The sequence below is a fragment of the Tursiops truncatus genome, chromosome 15 (assembly GCF_011762595.2).
Source record: "Tursiops truncatus isolate mTurTru1 chromosome 15, mTurTru1.mat.Y, whole genome shotgun sequence".
Classification (NCBI taxonomy): Eukaryota; Metazoa; Chordata; class Mammalia; order Artiodactyla; family Delphinidae; genus Tursiops; species Tursiops truncatus.
In genome coordinates this window covers 77,676,429-77,702,069 of record NC_047048.1, presented here as the reverse complement: position 1 = coordinate 77,702,069, position 25,641 = coordinate 77,676,429, and the positions used below count along the sequence as shown (strand labels likewise).

The following is a 25,641-nucleotide window of genomic DNA, read 5'->3' as shown; positions in this document are numbered from 1 at the left end:
AATGAAAAATAATGTTACTCTATATTAAAGCACCAAATTATACCCGTCAGGATTTGAGCATTCGGAAGTCCAAATGAGGGGGAAAGTGCAACGGAGACGGAGACGCATTGATGCAAAAGAGGGGTTAAGCCAGATCGCTCGGGTGACATGAAAACGTGAAAAGAGGTGACGCATTTGTTTCTCGCTGCGTTAGGAATGCCGCGGTCTCATGGTCAAACGCCCTGTTTCCAAATTCTCATTTTGCTCCCCCAAAATTAGAGTCCGGATGAGGATTAAAAAATTCTCACACATCTATCTTCCCTGGAATTTGGGTCATTTCTTGGTGAGACGCTCTATGGTAATTGTATGATCACCTGACTGAACAAGGAAATTACAATGAAGAGAGCGAGGATGCGTTGCTTCTTCCCACAGGTCAGTCCCAGGCCCCTGAGTTGTGGTGTTTGATTTGTAGCTGGAGCCTCCCAGAGGCCAAGGAGCCCTTATCACCTCTCCACCCTTACACCACATTTTATAGACTTTTTTTCTGAGCTGTTGGATGTATTCCTGGCCGTGGGTAGCACCTGGAAACCATCAGGCAAGACGGAGGAGAAGCCAAGAGGCAGAAGAAACTTGATGAGCATTGGGCAGTCCTGGGTTCGAATCCCACCTCGATGTGCACTGTGTGCTCTGAGACAAATCACGGAAGCCCTTGAGCTTTCTGCAAAATCAGGATGATCTGAATACCCGTGCCTGACTCATAGAAAGAGGCCAAGAGGCGGCAGTTTTGCTGTCATTGCTATCATTATAATTAAATGGTAGGTCAAGGTTTCCTTGGGGCACTGCCTAGTATTAAATAGCTCAACCTGGGAACACTAAGTTCTATACACTTCAGGCGACGCAGAAGAACACGGTGTGGGCCTGTAGGCACTGCCTAGAACTAACTCTTCTTGTGAACCTCCTATGAGCCAGGTTTCACGGAAAAGAATTTCGTACATTTACTTAATTCTCACAACTTTTCTGTGAGGGGAGAATGATGTCCACGTTTTATAGACCCAGAAGTGGGGCATATCTAAGAGACAGTGGGTGAGTTAGGGTTTGAACCCAGGCCTGCAGGACTCGGCAGCCCTGATGTCACACTGCCCCTGGTACCACCGTTTCCCTCCTCGGCTTCCCCCAGGACTGGCCAGACGCCCTCCTGTGTGCTCCTTTCGGCGTCTACCCCAGAGCTGCCCGTCTCTGTGTCTCCCACGAGCCTCCAAGGCAGACTCTTGTCCTGGTCACTGGCTTATTCCCTGGGATTAGCACAGTGCTTGGCATGGAGTGATGGCTTTCTAGACGGGTGATAATGAATGAGTGAGGCTCAGAGATGGTGGGAATTTGAGAAATTCATGCAGAATCTCTCTGCTTCCATTTCCTCCCCTGTAACATGGCTGAATCAACCCTACTTCATAGGGCTGTTTGTGAGCATCAAGTGAAGGAATGTCTGTGATGTGCTCGCTGCAGCCCTGGCACATTTGGCTGGTATAATCAGCACGACTGTTGGTTCTCCATCACATAGCCTTTGCTAATAGAGTCCGGTGCACAGTAAAACCACAGCCAATGTTTGTTGAAAGATGAAAGAGAGGAGAGAAGACAGGAAGGAAGGAGGGAGGGAGGAAGGGAAGGAGGGAGGGGAAAAAAAAGAAAGGAAGGCAAGAAAGAATATTATTTGCTGGATAGAGGCAAGGGTGATGCCTCTAATAGACATGAGTTAGTCCAGCCCATTTGGTTCTTCCCAGGCTGCCATATTACCCATGCCGTTAGGGTTGCCAGATTTAGCAAATAAAAATACAGAATGCCCAGTTAAATTTGAATCTCAGATAAACAATGAACACTTTTTTTTAGTATAAATATGGCCCATGCAATATTTGGGACGTGCTTATTCTAAAAACTTATTTGTCATTTACCTGAAATTCTAATTTACCTGGACATCCTGTATTTTATCTGGGAACCTGCGTGCTGTTCACCCTGAACGTGGGTTTTAGATTCATTCCCTCCATCAATTTCAAGGCTAGCTGTGCTGCTAAACTTGTACACTCTTGTACACTACATTACACGGTAATGACTATAATTTCAGGTCCTCCTGCATTCTAGACTCATTGATTTGTTCTCTGTTTAATTTCTGTTATTCAAGTGCATGTGGTTTTTAAAGGTATATACAAATATCTATTGAAATTGTTTTAGATTACTTATATCCTAAATTAGGGATGCACATTGAACATTTTCTAATTAACTTTTAATGAAAAGTTGCATTTAATATTTGGCAGAGAATTTTGTAGAACTTAAGACATATCTAAGAAAAGAAAGAAAATTCAGGTCAAAATTCTCATCTTGCACAGAACACAGGTATGGTAAAGCTGCCCTCCCAAATTTTCCACAAAATCTTGACCATCCTTACTAAGACAACACGTCATTTTGTACAATTTGTGCTATCATGCATACCAACTAAAATGAGAGTTCCAGATAAGAGTGATCTCATTTTGTGATCATTTGAAAACATATATGCCTAATTCTAAGCAGTGGGCAAGGTTGTGCACACCTATTGTTCTAAAAGTGGACCCGTAGGGTGGAGGAATTCTTTTCTAGGTGAAGGGCAGCAGAAAGCCACCTGTGTGCAGATGTGGGAGCCATTCAGGCAGACCGGGAGATCTTTAGTATCAACACAAACACCAAGCACCTGCATCACTTTTTGTACGCACACAACACATATACTTTGAATGAGTTCCAAACACTCAAACCTGTTTTTCTGCCGCGTCCTCTCTCAGAATCACAGCACTGATGGAGCTTCGTTTTCATATAATGATAACTTTGTGATATGGTGCTTTGAAGGTCCAAATCGGAAATGTTTATTCTGTACAGATGCAGAGGGATGACAAAAGCGCTATCTTATCTATGTATTTAATAGACTTGTAAGTACCTTTGTGTCGGCTTTTCCAAATTATTGGTTTTTCTTTGCTTCTCTAGAACAGGTTTGTGCATTTCAGATTTGGACCTGAGGCTTTCTTTCCCTCCCCATTCTCCATTTACATACTGCAATGTTTTGGCTGTGCTATTAATTTTTAAAAAATGATTACAAACCTCAAATGTGGAAAACTGGTCTTCACTGTAGCACAAATAAACACTACCTATTTGTCCTTTTCACCATGGTTTGGACTTACCATTATGGGATTGGAAGCATTTATCTCTGTGTGTTCTGTGTCTATCCATCTACTTTTTTCTTTTTTGAAGGACCAGGAAAGCACGATAGTAAGTTACATAAAATTTAAAATGTTATATAGCACATAAATAGGTGTCACGGAGACCCAAGCTCACATTTAGATCCGATAGATGCATTTCAGCTTTTCTTTCAATAGTATGAGTTGAACAAATCATGCTGGGAAAGCAAGAGAGGAATCTGCCAGTAAATACACTTTAATTATCATGATAAAAACATGCAAACAAAACAAAAGTCTTCATTTGGGCCCAGAGAGCCATTAGCCATTAGAGCGATAGGATGGGTTCCCCCTTTGTCAGAAGCTCTTAGATCTTCTCACTGAGGCAACAGCCCCAGTGTTTAACCCTTCATTTCATTCTGACCAGCCTTGCATTCAGTGACCCTCCCTATGTGATGTGAAGTGAGCCCAAGCCGCACCATATACAGAGCCGTCCCCACCTGGAACCCCGCTGGTGCCCACCGCTCGGTGGCTTGATCCGAAAGTCTCCCATTTAACAAGTGCTCTGACAGGAGGAGGTGGTGAGAGCTTATACAGTTGACCCTTGAACAACATGGGTTTGAGCTGCCTGAGTCCACTTATACATGGATTTTTTTCAAGCGTAAATACTACACAGCCCAGGGTTGGTTGAATCTGCGTGTGTGGAACCTCGGCTACAGAGGAAGCAGGGATAGGCAGGCTACACCGTAGGGAGGGCCGACTGTAAGATACACGCGGATTTCCCACTGCGCAGAGGGTTGGCACCCCTAACCCCCAAGTTGTCTAAGGGTCAAGTGTATTCTAGTATGAGCTGTTCGTATCTCGTATCTTAACCGACAGAGCTAATCTATAACCTAGCATGACATAAACTGGGCTGGTAAGTGCCAAAGGCTTAAGTCAGATTGGGTCCCATTATGGGGTGTGGCCTAACACCCCAACCTGAACATTTGATGGTCCCTAGCACGTGGGGGGTATCATGCTGGAGGGGAGAGAAAAGGAGGTAGAGAAAATACATAAAGGGAGGTGAAAGGAAGTTCAGCCTTGCTTATGCTCAACGTTTGAAAATGGCTGGTGGGACTAGTCTGCCAAGGTACTTGACCTTGGCGTCTGCCCTCTTCCCTGAAGGTGACATAGGTAGTCTGGGCACTGGTGACTCTGCCAGGCATGGAACTTTGAGGATACATGATGCCAATTATCTCAAGCTGTGGGACCCCATGTGCATTGGCAATGAGTGTGCAGAACGTCCTTTGCTTCTTTATATAAAATAAAATCTCAAAGCCATGCATTGCATCTACCTTTGCTAAAGGTGGACTCTGATATTAGCTTTATCTTCAGGACAACCAAAAGACGAGGGAGGAAAATAAGCTTCCTCTCTTTTCATCTCAGTGTTCTGCAGAGAAGAGTATTTTCCTACCATCCAACTACAGGGCATATGCCCTTTCACAGGAGACGTCATGGACAGGAAATAAAGGGGAGGGGGTGGAAGGTAGCAGATGCTGCAAGTAAGCTGCCCAAAGCATTAATTACTAGTAAGAATAATAAAGCCAGCTTTAGACTATTCATGAGCTGATTAAGAAACCTCTGTATAGTGGCTGCCCCCAGGAACCCTACAATCTTATTCGCTCGCTCACTTTTTAAAAAGAATTTTCATCACCTTGCAAGTCATTCGCGTTACTCTCAGAAGGTGAGGTGGTGAAATGGGACAGTAAGAAAAGTCAGTACTTATCAATTAAAATGAGGTGTAGCCTTGGCCGGACTTTGAAAGTTGGGCCTTGGGTAACTAAGAGGGGCCTTGGGTATCAAGAAGCAGTATACCTGTGAGCTCCATCTCTCTGAACCCATTTTATTCTATTTCCCAACGCTGAACTGGAGAAATTGAGAGAATGGCTAGGGCTTAATTATTATGTTCTAGTCTTCCATAAAAATTCGTGCTATTCCAGCAGGCTACTGTGCTCTTGGTTTAGGGAGATGTCAGCTGCCTCTAAATAGACCCATCTCCCTTCTAGAAGCTCCTCACGAAGTGACTGTCACAACCACGTGGGAGCAAACCCATACCTGCAGAGCTATTCTTCATCCACGTCTGTTACAAACTGTGAATGGTGTTCGGGTGACTTGCTGTGCGTTTTGCTTAGGTGGAGTTTTACTGCGTGTTTGCTCACAAATGTCCGACAGCACAACTTACACTTGAACTTAGAGTCTGTGTCCTCTTCGCCAGCTATGGTTTCCGGTGACCTCTGAGCCGACGATACCCGGGAGATCTCTCGCTCCACTTTGCTTTGCTGTTCCACGGCCACGCGGGTCATGTCCTTCATTTGGAAACCTAGGTGAGATTCTAAGTGACTGATGTAGGTAGAAGGGGTTCGGAACTGGGAGACACAGTCGCTGCAATAAAAGATAGGCTGTCCTTTGTCCATGTTTTTCAGAAATTTGGTCCCGCCCGTTTTCCTAAGCTGGTACTTGACGTTGGCGAGCCAGTGGCTGATGGTGGTCATGGAGAGCCCCGTGAACTTCGAGATCTGCATTCGCTCTTGTGGGCCCAGATCGGACAGCAGGTATTTGCCCTCCGAGGTCTGGAAGAGGCTGGAGGCAAACTGAGCCTGCAGGATCAGAAGATGCTGAGGGTTCCAGTTGGACTGCCGGCCTTTTCTTTTATGCAAGGTTGAGACTTCACTGGACACGTCCTCAAAGCGCCTGACGTCCATCTCCAGCTTCACGGGAGGGACCCTGGAGGAAGCAGCAGGCTTTGGGGTGGTGGCTTTGGGGAGGACTTTGACCATGTCCGCGATATCAGACAAAGCGTGCTTCTGGGGCGGGGACGTACAGGACTGTGCTTGCGAGGACTCAGCCTTCTTGCTTTTGGACTTGGTCAGGTCGATGGGCTGATCGTTGCTCTCAAACAGGTAGCGTCTGGACACGCTGGCCGGCCTGGTGGAGACAGGACTCAAAACCGGCTTGTCCATGACACTGAGATTCGACTTATGAAACATCGACATTGTGCTTGAGCTCGGGCTGGAGCAGGAAGGAGAGCGCAAGGGTTCCGTAGCTTTGCCCAGGTGGTTGTTCAGGACGGACTGCAGGGCGCTGAGCGGGTTGATGCATGGCAGGGCCGAAGCGTGGCTGGCGAGGGCACAGCCGCTGCTGGGAGAAGATGCTGGCTCCAGGGGCTGGGCTTTCTCTTTCTCACCACCTTCTTTCATCCGCTTGTCCTCCTCCTTCAGGGGACAAGGCTCAGCCTTTTTGGATTCTGAAGGGGGTTCACATTTGGAGAAAGAGTCCCCCTCACTGTGGCTGAAAGAGGACGCCTCTTCCTGGGGACTCTCTTTCCCACACTCCTTCACCACTTCATCTTTGTCGTCGGGTTCCTTCTTAACTTGCGTGTATGGGGTCAGGCTCGTGGGCACAGAAACCAGCGGCATTACTTTCCACTTGGGTGCGATCGGCCTTAACTTGTTGCTGAGGTTGGGTCGAATCTGCAGGACCTGGGAGCCCATCGGCAAGGAAGGCTTGGTACCCTCTGACAGCTGGTAGGCGGCATGGATGCTGGGGTACGCGCTCCAGCTGGGAGCCCCATTTTGGGCTTTGTTGATGGCGGTGGTAACAGTATTTTCTAGTGACTTCAAAATGTCGCCTCCACCCTTTGAGCCGTCTTCCAGATCTTCCTCCCTTAGATACTGGTATTTTATCGTCGGGTCTAAAGGCTTCTGTAGAGGGTCCTTACAGTCCTCGCTTTTCACGACTTTCTCATCCTTGTTGATCGGCTCTGGTTTTTCTTTTTTACTCTCTCTCTTTAACTCAGTTGTCGAAGCCGTGCAGTCGGAAGCTGAGTTACTCGATGGCTTGGGAGCCAGAGAATCACTGTTCGGGGCATCTGACAATGACTGCATCTTCTCCACGGCGAGTGGGTCTAGCACCAGCTGCTTCCCTTTCTTGGAGGCAGAGCTGGTGACCTTGAGAAAGTGACCGGTGACCATCATGTGGGTGGTGAGCTGCTGCAAAGTATCGTGGGAGCTCCCACACTCCATGCACTTCAAGATCTGCGACTTGCAGGCCTCGAACTGCCAGGTGTAGCTGGCGCCATTTTGGTAGCCGTAGCGATTGTTGGAGGACAGCTGTAAGTTGGCGTTCTTCTGAGAAGGAAACGAATCTGCAAACGAGCCTGTGGTCGAATCGGGGGAGCACGGCCGATTGATGTCAAAGATGCGTTTCTTCGCCGGAGTGACCATTTTCGATGAAATGGTTGGTACTGGTTCCTTCAAAGGCACTTTTTGGTAATGTTTTGTTTTGATCATGTGGACGCTCAAATCTTGGAGGGAATCGAAGGAGTCGCCACAAAACATACATTTCAGGACCTTCTGAGCGTCCTCCTTGTCCATATCCTGGAAAGCCCTTTTCCGGGGCTTTGAATAGCTCGTGGGTCTGAGCTTGTCCTTTCTGCGGTTGTCATCTTGATAGTGGCCCGTTTCGTTCATGTGCACGGTCAACTCGACCAGGGTGTCATAGGCGGCACTGCACTGCCGGCACCGGAACCTGCTGGCCCCAGTGAAAACGGTCCCGCACATCTTACTGCTCTGCCGGTACAGCTGGACCGAGCTGAACAGGCTGGGCTTCGACACGGATCTGGAAGGCAAGTTCTGCTGTAGGCTTTTGGACAGAGCGTCTTGGTGCCAATCGAAATCAGTCTTGTTGCTGCCATTTCGGGGGTCACAATTCCGTCTCTCGCTGTTGGACAGTTTGAAGCCAAGACCCAGGCCCGACCAGTAGGAATCAGACAAGATGTTGGCATAGACGGCGGTCATTTTATCCATGCAACTGTGGGCTTCGTTTGGAAGCTTGGGGTGCACGCTTGCTTTCTTGTCCAAGGCATCTCGGCCGCACACACTCTTGATGTCTGACACCTGATCACTGGCGTCACTCAGCAAGGACTCATTCTCGGCGTCCTGATTGGACAGGTGACTTCCTGGCGAGTTCTGGTAGCTGAAGCAGCCTTTCTGCTCGGGGCCCGTTTCTAGCTCCTCATCTGTCCCTGGGTCATTGCTGCCCTGAAGTTGAGCTACCGAACCACTGTCTTCTTCTTCCTCCTCCTCTTTTATTTCCTCCTCTTCCTTCAGCTGTTCTTCCTGGGCGTAGCCTGCAAGAGAACAAGAAGAGATGAGATAACAGTAGCAGGTGACATATCCCATCCCAATTTCCCCACTTGGACAAAGTGCTTCCCATATGGAACTAACAATGTAATCGACACTTTTATGAACTGCAAGCAACGGATACAGGAAAAAGCCAAGTGATGTCTTTTGTGCCATCTAATGCCTTTTTAAAAAAATGGGCAGGAGTCATAATTCTTTATAAGTGCCTAGAATTCCAAGTTAATAATTTTCCTGTTTAAGGAATATCACTCTAATACTCCTATAATGGGACAGTCACTAAATTCACGTGTATGACTCTCAGGAAAGCTGGACTGGAATTCAGATCCTATTACAGACATAGCTCTACAAGAAGGACGTTGGCTCATAAGAAAACTAAGACTTGACCCTTGGCATCCTCATGGTAAGGTTTACCAAGACACTTGGCCCTGCTGGCATACACTCATTTTTGAGTGCTCAGAAGTAATTTGGATGCATAGCCATTACATTTTTGATAGCGAGGGTCCTTTTTGTTATAACATTTTTATTTGTAGAGAGTCGCACAGCAGGAAGACAGATTATGGAGTATCAAATAAAATCTTCCATTGATAGCTGAAAAATTATGTAAGCTCAGCAAATATAATGATTTTAAAATAATAGCAAATGGTGTTAGAATGGGAGATTTGGGAACTATCCTATTATTCTCAAACAGGTTTATGAAGACCTTTTCAGACAAGGCTGAAAATGCCCTCTCGATCTTGTGCCTGTAATGTCAAATGCACTGATTTGTGGGTACCCGTCATGAGATGCCAATTATACATTTGATTTGTAGATGCAAAATGCTATTGGGGATGCATGCTTTCCCTTCTCTGAAAGGACTTAGGACCAGTAATTGCATAGGGAAAATGAAGGCATGAGAGAGCGGGTGCAAAGGGAATTAAGGGGCAAATACCCATCAATGGAGATGAGGAATGTGACTATTTACGCTCATGTGCTCATTTTCTTCACCTGGCCTTTTCAGAGCCACGTGGATAAAATGCAACCGAAGAAGTACCAAAGCAAGGGAGATTCAGTCTTAGATGTGTAAGGGCTGCATGATCTCAATGTGGTATTTTCCTTATGAGGTCCTATCTCCCCTCTCAGTGCAGGTGGGTACTTGGGAGAAACCCTAGGACAATGCTGTTACTTCCATTCGCCAGGTATAATACTTGAAAAAAGGGGTACTCAAGCATTGGCGGTCTCTCCTGAGAGGCAGGCAGAGAGGAGAGAAGGGGGATTATTAGGAGTAAGTCACCTGCAGTCAGGAACTCCAAGGGCTCCAAAGACTGAAAAGGAAGAATATTTCTTTTTCAGATTTTTATTTACTTATTTATTTTCCAAAATCAGGGTTTTTTAAAACTTGAACTGTAGCTGATACAGCAAAGTGATTCAGTTATACACATATTTATATATACGTCTTTTCAGATTCTTTTCCATTATAGGCTATTATAAGATGTTGAATATAGTTCCCTGTGCTGTACAGCAAATCCTTGTTGGTTACCTATTTTATGTACAGTCGTGTGTATCTGTTAATCCCATACCCCTAATTTATCCCTCCCCTGCCTCCTCTTTGGTAACCATAAATTTGTTTTCTATGTCTGTGAGTCTGTTTCTGTTTTGTAAATAAGTTCATTTGTATTGCTTTTTAGATTCTACATATAAATGATACCCTATAATATTTGTCTTTCTCTGTTTGACTTACTTCACTTAGTATGATAATCTCTCGGTCCATCCATGTTGCTGCAAACGGCAATATTTCATACTTTTTTTGTGGCTGAGTACTATTCCATTATATATGTATGTGTGTGTGTATATATATATATATATATGTATATCTGCACATATATGTATATATACCACACTGAATATGAAGAATATTTATTATTATCTCCTAGGACCTGTGCTAACTATTGCAAATGCATTCTTTCACTTTATCTAATATCCACACGAAGTAGAAACTACTATTATTTTCATTTCACAGATGCAGAAACTGAGGCTCTGAGTTTGAGAAATTTTCCCCAAGGCCACAGAGTTAGCATTGCAGGGTCATGCCTGAACCCAGCCTGTGTGATGAGAGAATCCATGGTCTTAACCACTAGGTTCCACTCTCTTTTTAGTACCAATCTAATAAATAAGAAAACTTTGCAGAGACCCAAAGGTTAAAGGTCAAGCCATGGGGTTTCTTTGAAATGTCACCAAATGTATAACCACCTCGGAGGGGAGAACTGTAGGAATACTGTGGACGAGAGCCCACACTTTTAAGGGCATGATAGCGTAAAACAAAATGAAATGTAAAAACTCAGCCTCGCCAGTGGTTTTGCGGTCGTGTTCCATTTTGTAGTTGTTGTTATTGGTGTTGTGTTTTTGCTTTCCTAGCAGGTTGACAAGTGGATTTTTCATTAAACTGGGGTTGCTGGTCTCTAGTTCCATAAATTGATTTGAAGAAAAAGAAGCTTCTCAATCTAGGCAAACAGTCGTTAATCAGTGGTCACTACTTGCAAGAAAACCCTAGCTTAGAATAACTGAATTAGATCACACTCCACCCCCGACCCCATCCTCATCGTGTTTTCTTTTTCCTGGACTAGTTTGTATGTTTGTAGAAATAGTCATACCATTAAGATGAAGGAAAAGGTCTATTAACAAAATTAATAAATGACTTGGTACAGAGCCAAGCAAAATACTCCAAAGAATCAGGCAAATGTTACCAATTAGAAACAGGGTTACTTTTGAGAATTAAAAGGGCTTTATTACTCATACACTGGGATGGTACCTATTAGCCAGGACTGTTCCAGGCTAAGCTATACAGTCACCACCCCTATGGGTGATATGATCACTGAAACGAAGAACACCTACACCTACACACAAAGCGGGTGAAGAAATCTAGGGGAAAAGAGAAGGCTTATGCTCACTACGGTTGGTTAACATGTTGCCAGGTTTTATTCATCTCCCTATTTTCAGTGCCTAGCACAGGGCTTGATACTTAGTAGGCAGTTGGGAAATAATGCACGTTACGTTCGTTGCATGTGTGTCGATGAAACATACATGCATGCTTGCATACGCAGGCGCGCGCACACACCCCCCCCACAGACAATCTGCCCAGCCGATATAGTCATTTTCACACAAGGAGAAAAGAAGTGTCTTTTTTAATGCTGACATTTGGAAGCTGAGCTTTCCGGACCAGCTCAACTTCACGATCTACTTTGTCCTTCTAAATGCATTCCCCAGAAGAAAAGTCGAAGACAGCAAATGCCTCCCCCACAATACAGATAAAATTTTCTGCTTAATTAGGCATTGACATGTTTACTATAACCTTTACAGAAGAGTAACTCGCGCTGAGAGACCCTTTGTGTCTGTTTTCTTCTGCAGAACAGACTAAATCTCAGGCACCCGATAAAGTAACGCATTGAAAAGCCTCGTAAAAAAAATGCCAAAGCGTCCATCAGAGTGAGCGTATTTTAACAATGGCTGGAGGTTCCAAGGAGTTTTAAAAAGCACATTTTCATATTATACATTTAAAACTGTTCACTTAAGTGGTTTTGTTTGCCACCAGCAGCTGAGGGGAGAGAGAGGGAAGACAGCCAGAATATGGGTGATCTGTGTGTATAATGAGTATCTGTGTCTCTCTCTATTGATGATTTGTTCAATAAGATTGCATCGTGTGTAAATCTTGGTAAAGTGGATGAGTGGCAAGCTTATTCCTATGAATACTTATCTAGCAAAAGAAAATGAGCACAATTGCACTGAGGCACAAGGAGAAAGGAGTGTCCTCTGCAGAACCTCCTTGTTGACGTTGGGTTTAAGATCAAACTTCATGGTGGCAAACATCTCCCTGTCCAACCTAAATGTCTAATTTCATCCCTTACCACCACCTGACTGTGGCCACATGAAGCTTCTTCACTCCCAGGACAGGTAATTCATGGGCAAACTCAGTTCCATGTCTAAAAGTTCTACGGTCAAGAGACCATCTCTCTTCTACTCCACAGCCACTGTTCTGTGTCGCCATTGCTGTTCACTCGCGTGACTAAATGGGCTTCCTGCTTCCACTTCCTCTAGTCTGTTTTCCAGAGAACTAACTGCTAGAATATTCTTTATTAAAGATATTAGTTGGCGACTCACTGTTTTAACTCCCGCAGTGTCTTTCTGCTGCACAAATAGAAATATATTATAATAAAATTCAAACCCTTCGCCTGGTCTATAAGAGCTGGCAGGATTTGACTTTTGCCTTTTTGCTTTATCGCCCAGTACTCTCGCCTTGTCCTCCACACCCATGGTACAACAACCTACTGGTTCCTTCTTGCGTCTGCCGATCCTTTCCTTGACGGTGGTACTTTGCAATTGCAGATTTCTCTGCTTGGAAGGCTCTTCCTCTTTGGAAGTTGGTTCCTTTTCATGCTTTAGAATTCAGCTCAAATTGCCCCTTCCTGCCCAGTTGTCCCTTCTCTGTGTAACTCTAGATCACATCAACCTACTTACTGAAAGCACTGTGGCACTGACGATACTCTGAAATCATCTTGTGTGTTTACTGATTGATTGTGTCCTCCCACTAAATGTAAAGGTAAAATGTCTGTCCCCTTGAAGCCAGAGACCTCGCTTCTCCCAGCACTCAGAGAACATCCTGGCGCAGAAAGAGGTCCACAAGTTATCTGAGTGAGTGGACAAGTAGATCATACAACGAAAGGGGATTAGTCCAGTTGCAACAGTGCAGTCGGCACCTGTGATGGGTATATCTCCCCACCCCAACCCTGATCTAGATCAGATGTGAATTACAACCATCCTGATCAACTTTCCTCAATGATAAAAACAGAACAACCCCACAGATCATCTTTTCAGAGCAACCCAGCCACCAACATTCTTGTTGCCAGAAATCCCTGAGCTGCGGATTTAAACTTTTTAAGTATGAAGGCTGCAAACAAGCATCAAAACTGCGAAGCATCAGGAAATACACTCAACGTGAGCAGATTCTGATTCAAAAAAGATTCACCTACTTTGCAAGTGTGGATGGATTTTGTCACGGATAACGCTCATCAGCTGTTCCATGATGTATATTACACAAATATTAATATTAGGGTGGTCTTAACCCAAATGCTTGATTTTAAAAAGGAGAGATGTCATTAGAAAAATATACTATATATGCTGCAAACTTTTTACCCTGTCATTATACGGGTAAATGCTGAAACAAATCCTCCAACTTTAGAAATTTCCTCTTACATCAAAGGTTCAAAGAAAAAGGAAACAATTAAAAGAATTACCACCTCAATTGTTCCAAAAACCTGTGGTCAGAATGGCTTAAATGAAATTGTGCAAAATAATTCATGGGTGGCATGATGTAAATATCAGATTTTTACCAAGCGTCCACGTTTGTAGTTGCCTTGAAAATCCACAATAGAGTGTTTACAGTAAAAGCACTGACAGTTTTTAGAGTGGCAGCAGAGGTGGAAGAGTCATAACCCGAGAAGAATATAAAACTCAAGAAGGTTGATTTTTAAAAATGAAACCAGAATTCAATCAAGACCTCATTTAAAAACATATCCGGTGGTGACAGGATCGTTTTCGCCAATCTACCCCACTAAATGACAGTTTAAAATCACATGAAGATTCCACAGTGTGCAGGGCAGACGTAAATGAGGGGATCGCAAGAATTTCTCACCGTGTACCCAGTAGGTACGGTAAATGATGACACGGAAGAAGGTCTTCCTGTCATGAGTCTCTAGTGTTTTGGTGACTGTGGTCTAGAAATCTGTTAATATGTATATTATTATTGGCACTAATTGGCACTCTTGTTGGCAGGCTGAGGAAAGAGATAGAGGATTTCTTGTTCAAGGAGGCTGAGCTACCTTTCAGTGGTGACTGGGTCCAGAGCAAGGGCCCCTCGCAGGGCTGTGTTGAGGGGCTCTGTCTGCTTTGTGTTCCAGGAGGTGGTAGGCTACGGGGCTGTGGGATCCCCGGCTCCCTTCCTGAGCACAGACCTGACTTTACAGAGAATCCAGGTACCATTAGCCAAGGCTCAGCCTCCCTGCCGTCTGGAGAAATCTAAGCTCAGGCACATTTCTAAAAAGAGACATTTTCAATTCAATTTTCATATAGATTTTTATTCCTGCCACACCACATAAAACTCACTAACATAAGCGTGACTTGTACACGCAGCTCAAGAGAGAAGGGCTGGTTCCTTCCTCTATCTGAATGTCAGAACCAAACACATAGAATTCTTTGTTTAAAGGAATGTTGAAGATGGAGTGGTTTAATGACACGAGGCTTCTCCTGGGCCCAGAAGTGCTCTGTAGAGATGGATGGAAAGCTTTCTGAAGGTCATCAAAACAACATCCCTTTTATTATTTCCTGCAGACGTTCAGTAAATTGGAATTTTTTTATATGTACGATGGATACATATTGGGTGCGGTCTGCGTGGAAAAAAAAAGTCCATTTACGTAATCTATTCTTGTTGTAGACACTTTCTTGGGCTATCCTCACAGCTCTTTGGACTGTGAAGCTGTTTCCTAACCACGCTCTGTGACTCTCTCCACAACTTGGTCATCAGCAAAAAAGGACTAAGTTAGTTTAAATCAGGGCAAGTGGATACTGGGTCATCCTTTCGCAGTTCATCTGTTTATTCATTTAATCAAGAAATATTTTTTCTGCAGCTATCACATGCCACATACTTTAGTAGAGTTTCCCTGGGAGTTCCATCCCAGTGGCTCCCCAAAGGCCCAGGAGAGTAGAGACCTGAGTTACAGAGAGAAGTTGGACACTGGGATTAGAGAGGAAAAGGTCATGATAAGGTCATGCATTACTGGAGGAATGCAGGTAACTTAAATGGCAAAGTAGGACAGATGGAAAGAAAACAATCCTGAGTTCCTAAGTAGTGCTGGCATCCACCTGGAGAGACACAGAGGAGCTGCGGATAGCTGGAAAGTCCACGCCACGTTGAAAGAGTACAGCTGCTACTCAAGGAACAATCACGGGGTCTAGGGTTGCCAGAAGCTTTGTTTGGACAAACCATGTAGAAGAAACCAAATATGTCTGGGATCCATCCATCTGCAAGCTCTACACCAAAGGAATCAGCGGAGGCAGAGTTTGAAGATCTGGCATGCTCTCCTGTTGCTTTCTCATACCATCTCTTTGACCTTGATTCTCATCTGTCAATCCCAGATAGGAGGGACCATCCTAAGCATACCTACCTCACAGGATTCTGTTAGGACAAAGGAGGAAATGGAAGAGAAAGTGTATCATAAACCCTTGCTCCTCGAAGGATGGTCCCTGGATCAGCGGCAACAGCACTTGGGAACTTGTTAGAAATGCAGACTCTCAGCTCCATCCAAGGCCTATCGAATAGGAATCATTTAACAAGATCCCCGGGGGGATTCATAGGCTCAAGAAAGTTTGAGATGCCCTGCTGTAAATGGCGAGACTCTTAATTAGGAGCAAGAGATCTGGTAAGCTACTCCTCTCTGCCTATGTTCCTACGTGTATGTGGGTACCAGCTTTGGGAAGAGAACACGACTTCGAGAGTTCCAGCCCCGCTCCTCTCCAGGCAGCAAAGGATGAAATACCTGTGGCTTAGATAATTGCTTCCAGCTAGACTGGGAAACGCCGAGCAAGAGAAAAATAAAAGTCACTGAGTCAACGACTGATCAGTTAACTGAAGAGATAGGATGGCCCACTGGCCACGGGATCAGGCAGGCCTCAGTTCACATCTGCCGGTTTCTGTTTAAATGTGATTTTAGGAAAGTTGCTGAAACTTTCAGAGGCTCTGTTTTCTCATCCATAAAATAAGAACACTAATAGTATTTCCTTCACAGGATAGTTAGGAATATCAAATGTGATGAAGTACGTAACACAACAAGGCTGTAGGACCACCTCCTGACTCTCAGTCCTGTTGTAGGTTGTTTATAAACACTGCACATCCTGACCGCCCATCTGAACCCGCAGACGGCTGAAATCAGTTGGCTTTGGCCTTCTTTGTCATCCCTAAATCCTGTTCCAAGCCAACCGCTTTTGATGATATTTGCATTAGATATGAACCAGATTTGCAAGTGTCATGCATAAGGAGAGAGCTTTATCCGATTTGGGGTTTGTTACTTAATATTAAATCATTCATACAAGGAGCCAGTGGTGTGTGTGCTGGGAATTTCTGTAGAAGTGATGTGCAAACATCAAATGGCAAGTTATTAGGTTATTACCCATAATGATAATGTCTGCAATCTTCAAGAAATAAAACAACTCACGATTCCAGAAAACAGGCCTTTGTTGGAGGCCTTGGCTTTGCAATGAGAGAGATGACTAATGGTCAAAGCAGAAGGTCTCCTAGAAAAAATGCTTTATATTCAACTACCTAGAATTTCAGTCTGGCATGTGTTATTATTGGGAAATATCCTGGTGACAATTTTTAAAAGCAGAGTGAGAAAATATTCATGGAGAAGGGTGAGAAGGGGGCCACTTCATAAGATTTCTTGTAGTTCCAGTTTAGAAATCATTATCCTTATATTATCCTCACACCGAGAGAGCATAAGTCAGGAGCAGGGGATAAAGAAAAGTGAAATGAAACAGGGACAAAGAAACTACACAATAGAACTGAGACTTTCCTATCAAAATAAGAGTTCTGTGCTTTGACTTTTCAAGTGGTAGCAACTATTTTCAGCAAAATGTACATACTGATTTTCTGTACATTTTCCCCCACATAGGGCTATATAAACACACCCACACGCCTATAGTTCTTTCTAAGACTATAAAGTTTGGAGGGTTTTTGTGGGGGTTTTTTGCCAAGAAAAGGGACAGTGGATCATTGTCTAGAACGACCTTCAGAAAGTATATGAAGCCGATGCACCATCTGTATTTTTTCAGACGTATGTTCCCATTTTACTTGAAATAACATCATTAGCACAGCCATCCCACAGAGCTAGAAGGTGATCTTGTTTCCCTCTTGCCTGGCTTGAAGTCAAACATCGTTTCTTTTTTTTTGGCAAATGCTGCTTCTTTCTCTGAAATATTTCATGCAGATAATGGCTAATGACCACTTCTCACTGCCTTTTCTCGAAAACGTCTAACTGCATTAGCCAAGAACGGACAAATTTTAACCTGCTTCTTTTGTTAAGTTCACGGCTGTGACCACTTCCCATTAAGAAAGAAAGGGAGAGAGAAGAAAGCTCACTGTTCCTTCAGAGAAGCAAATTGGCACTGTCAGAAAGCGAGCTGGCCTTTGCTTTTCTGGTGAAAAGTCTGCTATCTCTAGAATCACAGGAGTCCAAGGTGGAAAGACCTTTCACGTCTTATGAGCAGTGACTCAGTCAGACAAGGATCTCCTTGCCCTGGTATTCTTCAATTCTATGATTAATGGCTCAGATACTGGACCTTCCAATTCTTCCTCTTCCTGTTGGATTCTCTGCCAGTATGATCACTGTGACCAGTCTGGCTATGAGGACCACGGTGTATAGAACTTCCCCCCATCCCTAGGAGTTGAGCAGGGTTTCCAGGCTGCTTCTCCTTGCCTCAAACACTCCAATTTGACTTTTGTTCATTTGACATGAGGCAAATCAAGAACTCATCCCCTGTAAAAATATAAAGACTTATTCTCTTATCTCACCTTTGCACTTCAAGGTGAACGAGTTTATTAGCTGGTTTCTATAGAAGAACACGTGGCCCCAGGAGCCAACTGGGTCACCGTCACACTCCAACCCAGTGGTTCTCAACCCGGTGCATGTTTGTGCGTTTGGACAATGTCTGGAGACACCTTTGCTTGTTATGACTGGAGACAAGGTGCTACTGGCGACTGGGGGGTGGAGAGGCCAGGGGTGCCGCTAAACACCCCGCCATACACAGGACAGCCCTCACAAAGACAAAGAAATATTCCGTCTCAGATGTCAATAGCTGAGAAGTGCTGTAAAGCCAAGGTCAGCGGCATTGGCGCTGGGAATTGGCGACAACTCACCCTCTTTCTAGTTGTCAGTGAAGCGGGGGCTCTATGGGGAACACTTGGTGTTGTTAGGGGAGAACTAGAGAAGAAAGCACGCACAGCACGCTCACAGGTGTTACGACATGGAATTGAAGAGCGCAAGGTCTGGAGCAAGCCTGCCCGGGTGCAAATCCCACCTCTGTCACGTCTCACATTGTCATCTGGAGCAAACTCCCAGCCTCTGTGGGTCTCAATGTCTTCATCTATAAATTGGAGATAATAGTAGTACCTCCCTCAAAGATGACTGTGAGAACTGAGATAACTGGAAAGAACTCGGAATGCCTGGCAATAATAAGCACTCAATGTACGTTCCCTCTTATTAGCGTTACAAGAACAAAGACGTCGTCGTGAAGAGACACATTTTGAAGCTGGATTTCTCGGGATGTTTAGTATTTACTCTTTCAAGTGTTGGCTGAAAAAAAAAAAAAAATCCATCGGCCTCCTAGCATTATTCTCAACCAATTCCTTCTGGATCCATTTAAATCCCCTTATCAGAATGAGTATTTTTATACTACAAGAAACAAACAAACAAAAAGTTAATGATGAAAAGGATTAGCATTTCTAAATAACTCCAGTAACTCTGTCAAATAAATCCTGACCTATTTCAGTTCCTAATTAACTAGGTTAGCTTTTACAGGAGGCAACTTATCTAAAACAGCAAGTCTGATCTGAGGCCAAACCCACGCTGGACAGTTGGATGAAGCAGTTCTTGGAAATGGCCCCAATTCTGGGACATACAGAGGTCTTCGATCTTTTTGAATCGACAGTTTGAAAAATCTGATGGAAAATCCTCCAGGGTTTTCTGACCCTTTAATTTAAGGTTAGGGCTGGTCTTTTCAAGGCTTGTCATCTTTTCTCTGCCCCTACCTACAAAGGAGATGGGTGAATGGGACAAGTCTTGAGGTCACTATGTCAGCATTCTTCCCAACCCCACAATGCTACTGAACTGGTCATTCTCACAGGAGAGGACAGTGGGTGAGGACAACAGTGTCTGCGGATCTAATTTCTCCGAAGGGGAGCACAGATATATGGCTCATAATACATCCACTGTCTTGTCCTTGATATTCTTTATGACCTTTTTTTTTCTTTCTGTTTTATGTATTTTCCTCTGCTTTTTTTTTTTTTTTTTGGCGGTACGCGGGCCTCTCACTGCCGTGGCCTCTCCCGTTGCGGAGCACAGGCTCCGGACGCGCAGGCTCAGTGGCCATGGCTCACGGGCCTAGCCGCTCCGCGGCATGTGGGATCTTCCTGGACCGGGGCACGAACCCGTGTCCCCTGCATCGGCAGGCGGACCTCAACCACTGCACCACCAGGGAAGCCCTCCTCTCCTTTTAAAGTCTTCTGATGTTAGTTTTCTGTCAGCTCCCAAACCACTTTCAGGAAAGCTGAATTCTCCTAAAAAATAATATACGCATAGTTTTCCTTAACAACAACTAAAAAGGCAGCTTTTTGTTCAGCTAATTGGTTAGTTAGTTTGCTTTTTGGTGTAAAAAATCATTTGTCTTTTCCTAGGGACATAACAAGAAAAAGAACCAGAGCTTTCTGACCTGGAGGAGGATGATTAGGCCTGGGTCAAATTATTAGAAAAGAATCTTCTTGCATGCGGCCTCTAACACCTTTGACTGTCTATTAGGAGATAATAAAGGGAATTAGCCGTCGTACCTAAAGACAGAGTTTCAAGGAGGACATTGGTTGCCTTTCCAGGTCTTGTTAATGTTTTGTTACTTATAAACACTTAAAAATGAGTTTGGGCTTCCCTATTCTGTCCATTAATTATCCATGATGATAAGGTCAATACTGTAAAATTTGGGACTGATGTTCATAGTCAAGCACCTAGTCCATTGTAACTTACACATTGGCTCTTTCAAATTCTGAGCCCACTTTATGTGCCACTTCCTTCCTGAGACCTTCTCCAAGAGCCCCAGATAGAGTCTCCCTTTCTCTGTGATCCATAGGGCTTTACCCACATCTACTACTGGACAAACCAAACTGTGATTCTGGATCCCACCTCCCAGATGGTAAGCTCTTTAAGAGCAAGGAGGCTATTGGTGTTTATTTTCACATGCCCAGCACTGGGAGTTCTTGGCACTCAGCAAGGACTCTGGAAATGCCCTTCTCTCCTTGACAGCTTTGTATTCTACGACTTTACATAGGATCTTTTTTAAAAAAATTAATTAATTTAGGCTGTGTTGGGTCTTTGTTGCTGCGCGCGGGATTTCTCTAGTTGCGGCGAGCAGGTACTACTCTTCCTTGAGGTGGGTGGGCTTCTCATTGCGGTGGCTTCTCTTGTCGCGGAGCATGGGCTCTAGGCGCGTGGGCTTCAGTAGTTGTGGCATGAGGGTTCAGTAGTTGTGGCTCGCGGGCTCTAGAGCGCAGGCTCAGTAGTTGTGGTGCACGGGCTTAGTTGCTCCGTGGTATGTGGGATCTTCCCAGACCAGGGGTAGAACCCATGACCTCTGGATTGGCAGGCAGATTCTTAACCACTGCACCACCAGGGAAGCCCTTTACATAGGATCTTGCTTAAACAGAACAGCGGAGACAATGTTTACCTAAGGAGGGTCCCAGCCCACAAGCACACACTGAATTATAGACACACGTGGGCTCCTACCACTCCTCCCCAGTGACACCCAGCATATTTCTTGATGACTCAGCTGGGGTGATTCTGTTCCCTGGGGATATCTGCAATGTCTGGGAGCATTTTGGTTGTCACAACTGGGGAGGTGGGGTTGCTGCTGGCATCTAGTGGGTAGAAGTCAGGGACGCTGCTGAACACCCTATAGTGCACAGGACAGTGCCCACAGCAAAGAATGATCTGGCCTAAAAGGCAATAATGCCAAGAATGGAAGACCTAGCATGAGAAATCTTTCTCCCCAATTTGAACATGAGCCCCATGAATGCTGGAGCTTATTTGCCTTGTTCACTGCTGCACACTCAGGGCCAAGCGTGATTCTCGAGGTGACTATCGTCAAAAGTTCTTGAGGCTTTTGTCAGAGCATCATCCATTTCCCACTGGTGTGGGTGCCCTGCCCTTGCCAATCATCCCCTCTGCTTCTGCAGTTTAGGTGAGTTAAGAGTTGAGATCAACTCCTCTCTCTTTTTTTTTTTTTTTTTTTTTTTTTTGCCGTACGCGGGCCTCTCACTGCTGTGGCCTCTCCCATTGCGGAGCACAGGCTCCGGATGTGCAGGCTCAGTGGCCATGGCTCACGGGCCCAGCCGCTCCATGGCATGTGGGATCTTCCCGGACCGGGGCACGAACCCGTGTCCCCTGCATCGGCAGGCGGACTCTCAACCACTGCGCCACCAGGGAAGCCCCATCTCCTCTCTTCATGTTAAAGTAGGTAGTGTAGCTGATTTTATTTTTTAAGGCATATGATCAGTTTGGAACTGATGTAAGAATAACATTGTCAGGTCCAGGGGGAATAAATCTGCTCTCTTCCAAGCACATTGGGAAGAAGCCAGCAGGACATAGGTTCTAGTCTTCGGGGGATTAATTTAATGAAACTCCAGTGCATCTGGACTACTCTCCAGCAAGAATGATCCAGATAACATGTGTTTAAATAGTTGATGGTTTGTTTAAAGAGCAGAGAGGTAAAACGAAAACACGAGAACGTTCTCTTTTCTCTCTTTTCTTTCCCTGTTTTTGGCATTTCATGTTTGTTTAATACGAGCACATGACTCCAGCTTGGCCAGTCAGACTCTTGTTCCTGGAATCTGAATTCTGACCCCACAACTCAAGGATGGAAAATGGCTGGAGTGGATCCATCCTGACAGCAGCAGCAAGCAGAGATGGCCCTCTGATTATGTCCCCGTGAGAGAGGCCTGCTGGCTCCTCCCCCTTCAGTAAGCTACGCCACACGTCTTCCAGCAAATTCCTTCTTTTGACTTGAGTTAGCCAGAGATAACATTTGTGGTTTGCAAACAGAGACCTCACTGTCTAATGGACGGTGCTGAATACATACCTTGAATCAAAGAATGAATCCCTGCTAACTCTAACAGGATGGTTTCTTTGCATGTAGAATAAAGCAAGCTCAGACTCTTGGTCACATTGCCTGGCATTCAGTACACAGACACATGGGCAGACCATAAAGCAATGCTAATTAGAGCATCCTCTTTCTAGAAACCAAGAATTTCCCTCCAAAGCCAAAGTCCCCTCCATCCCGATGTACATTTTTCCATAGAGCCTGGCTCTATGTATGGATCTGCCTTGAAGATGCTTTGTAGGAACATATCATCCCCCAGTGACTTGAATGTACCCTTCTAGAGTATGTTTTCCGCACTTACAGTCTACTGTGTCAATAATCTGCATATTTAAGAGTCCCCACATGCTAACTGAGACGATAGATGGGGCTGGTACAGTCTACTGGGTCAAAAATCTGCTTTAAATAGTCTACATACACAGGCGGCTGAGTAAATAACAGCATTTTCAAAAAGCCCCTAAATGTATAATAACATGATAAATCGCATCAGCTCCTGAAGACGCAGGCTCGCTACTGCTGATCAGGAAAATGATGTGCGCTTTAACAAGCCACTTACAAATGATCTCATCTTTTCCAGCTGTGGGAGCACTGTCTTCTCCTTGGCTATATTTTTCATATGTAGAGAAAAGGAACCCAAACACAGACACACACGCACGTGCGCGTGTATACATATGCTCGATATCATCTGCACACATAAACTGGGTTTAAGCCAGTGGTCCAGATGTAGGCAGTCAAGGATTCAAGGCCAGAGGGAAAGGTTCTCCTGACTTGGGTTTGGAGAGTGCACCCATCACTCAGCTGCGTGTGATTCAGAGTTAAGCTGGGCTCCAAACGCACAAAAACGTCTGCTTAAATCAATTAGAAGCACTGCTTTTGAGACCTCCATCTGACCTCATTCTGCTGGGAAGATGGCTCTTTCTGTACCACTTCATTAGAACCCTGGTTACTTACAAACTGCTTCTATGTGTACCATATTCTAATATTTTACATGCACGATTTTATTTTAGCCTCACACTTCACTGATGGGAGTGATACTATTAGTTCCATTTTTAAAGACAGAGGAATCGTAGGCTTCGAAAAGTTAATTTTCCTAAGGTCACGTCCCAGATGTTGGTAGACTCCGGCTTTGAATTGAGCACGTGAGGCTCCAGAGCCGTCACCCTCTCGTGGTTACGTTTTCCAGCTCATACTCACATCCATGCCTGTTTTCAACTGGGCCCTGCTTTGTTCTGGGGTGTGTGGCACAGGTGTATGTTTCCGCCGTAATGCAATATACATTCCTCGACAAGTCTTGCATTTTGCAAAACCTTGCATTAAAATGATAGCACTTAATAGCAAAAATAAGGTTAGAGTAAGCCAGTTCAAAACTAAGCAGGTAGGTACCTAGAATACAACCCAACAAAACCATATTAAAAATACCAGTCCAGTTAAAAACACTTGTTAAATTCATAACAAATAAAACAATGCTACAGCAAATAAAGGACTTTACTTTGTAAAGAAAGAAGTGATGGTAGTTGTGTAGAAAAGAGTTTAAGGAGGTGGTGAGACTGTGGGGTTAGAGATGGGTTGAAATTTTCAAAGACTGGGGAGAGGTTGACAGTGCAGGCTCCCAAGGCTGACCATTTGCGCCAGGAGGGAGTCGATGGGACTTCTAAGAGCTGCCTGCACTCTTCGTGGCTTCCTGCATTCAGCTGTTAGTGAACTTCGCATTTAGTTGCTGTTACTTAGTGTTACTAAACAATAACATGTTGGAAAAACTCATGTGAATGGATGTGACATCCTTATTATATTTCTATCATTGACAGGTTTACCAATCAGGAGGGAGCTAATTTGCTCAGGAAATATCAGTTGTAACAGAACAGACTTTATTTTATCCTCCGTCCTTAAAGACCTTTCACGTTCGACTAACTTAGTTACGAAAATCCTAGGCACCTCACCAATAAAATCTTAGCGTTGAATTAATTACTCAAGCAAACCATCCTAAAGGAAAGATGCTAAATCTGAACACCTTCCAGACTACAGAATTAGCAGCTTATGAACCCTCTTGTTTCTTGGGGAGATATGAAGAAAGAGCTTTCCTCGTACTTCTTCAAGCGTCTACTGTGTGCCTGATACGGTGCGAAGTGTTGGCTATGCGTTTAACTTTGGAAATAATCCTATGAGGTAGGCATTCTTATCTCTGTCTTAAAGGGGAGGAATTTGAGGCTGGCAGGAGAGATACAAGTGGGTCTCTGGAAGAAACTGGCAGAGGCAGGTAGGAAACCAAGCCCACAGACCCCAGGCCCGAGCATTCTCCCCTTCAGCGTTCTGCAGTGAGGGAGTAAGTTATGAAGCACAGTCCTAGGGGATGGAAAGTGAAAAATGGTCTCAATCCTTGCTACCTGCAGTCAATTCTTAACACTCTTAGCAGTCAGAATGAAAGATATATCAGACCACGTCACCTCCCTGCTCAAACCCCCCAAGGGAAATGCATCTTACTCACAGAGAAAGCCAGCCTTCTCCCCACGGCCCTCAGATTTACGTGCCCGTTTAGCTTCCATTTCGTCTCTACCCCCCTCTTCCATCCCTCTCTTTCTGGATTTTCTGCTCCAGCCGTGCTGGCCTCTTCGCTTTTCTCAATCAAGCCAGGAATGCTCCCAGGCCTTTGCACTGGCTGTTCCCTCTGTGCTTTTCCTCAACCTTCTGTAAGTCTGCGCTCAAAAGCAATTTCCTAAAGAAGCTTACTCCGATCGCCCTGTTTAAATTGCAGCTGGTCTCCCCACTCTCTCAGGAGCCCGATTCTTCTACTCTGCTTTACGTCTTCTCTTTCCATAGCACTTACCACTTAAGACTGTGGAACTGACTTCTTTATTCCTTCTGTCGTTTATTGTGATCTTTCTTTGTTAGCTTGTAGGCTCCACTGGAGCAAGAATCTTGGTTTGGGTGGCTCGATGCTGTAGTGTAAGTCACCTAGAGGCAGTGCGTGGCACAGGGTAGGTGCTCAATAAACGCTCACTGAGTGAATCAATGGCTACTTAAGGAATCCTGTGCATTTTTAACTCTACAAAGTGAGCTAAACTCAGTTACTAAAATCCTGGCCCACTCACCAGACCCTTTCTGGGTTGCTGTGGGCTTTTTGCACCAACATTCTATTCTCCGGTAAACGGTGGCCCCAGGAACTGGTCTTGCTTCCCAGACTTCCATCGTTTGCTCAGTATGCTAGCCTTTTAAAAACCTAATCAGGCTCTATATCTAGGGGTAAGTCCAAAAGCAGAAACACAAAAATACCTGCTGTAATATTAGAGATGCCTCTTAATTGGAAAAATACTAAATGCGTCCATGCTTTCAGCTGGATTGGGCTTATAACCACACAG

The 25,641-nt window shown here is 44.7% G+C and overlaps 1 protein-coding gene across 1 annotated transcript in view; it reads right to left on the bottom strand.

Moving 5' to 3' along the window:
- Nucleotides 1-3,413: 3,413 nt before the first annotated feature.
- TSHZ2 (teashirt zinc finger homeobox 2) overlaps nucleotides 3,414-25,641 on the bottom strand; it is a 273,232-nt gene continuing 251,004 nt past the window's right edge. The window contains exon 2 of the mRNA XM_033840480.2: nucleotides 3,414-8,337. Within this exon, the coding sequence (XP_033696371.1) occupies nucleotides 5,273-8,337 (3,065 nt within the window). The 3' untranslated portion in view covers nucleotides 3,414-5,272. The remainder of the gene's footprint in view (nucleotides 8,338-25,641) is intronic.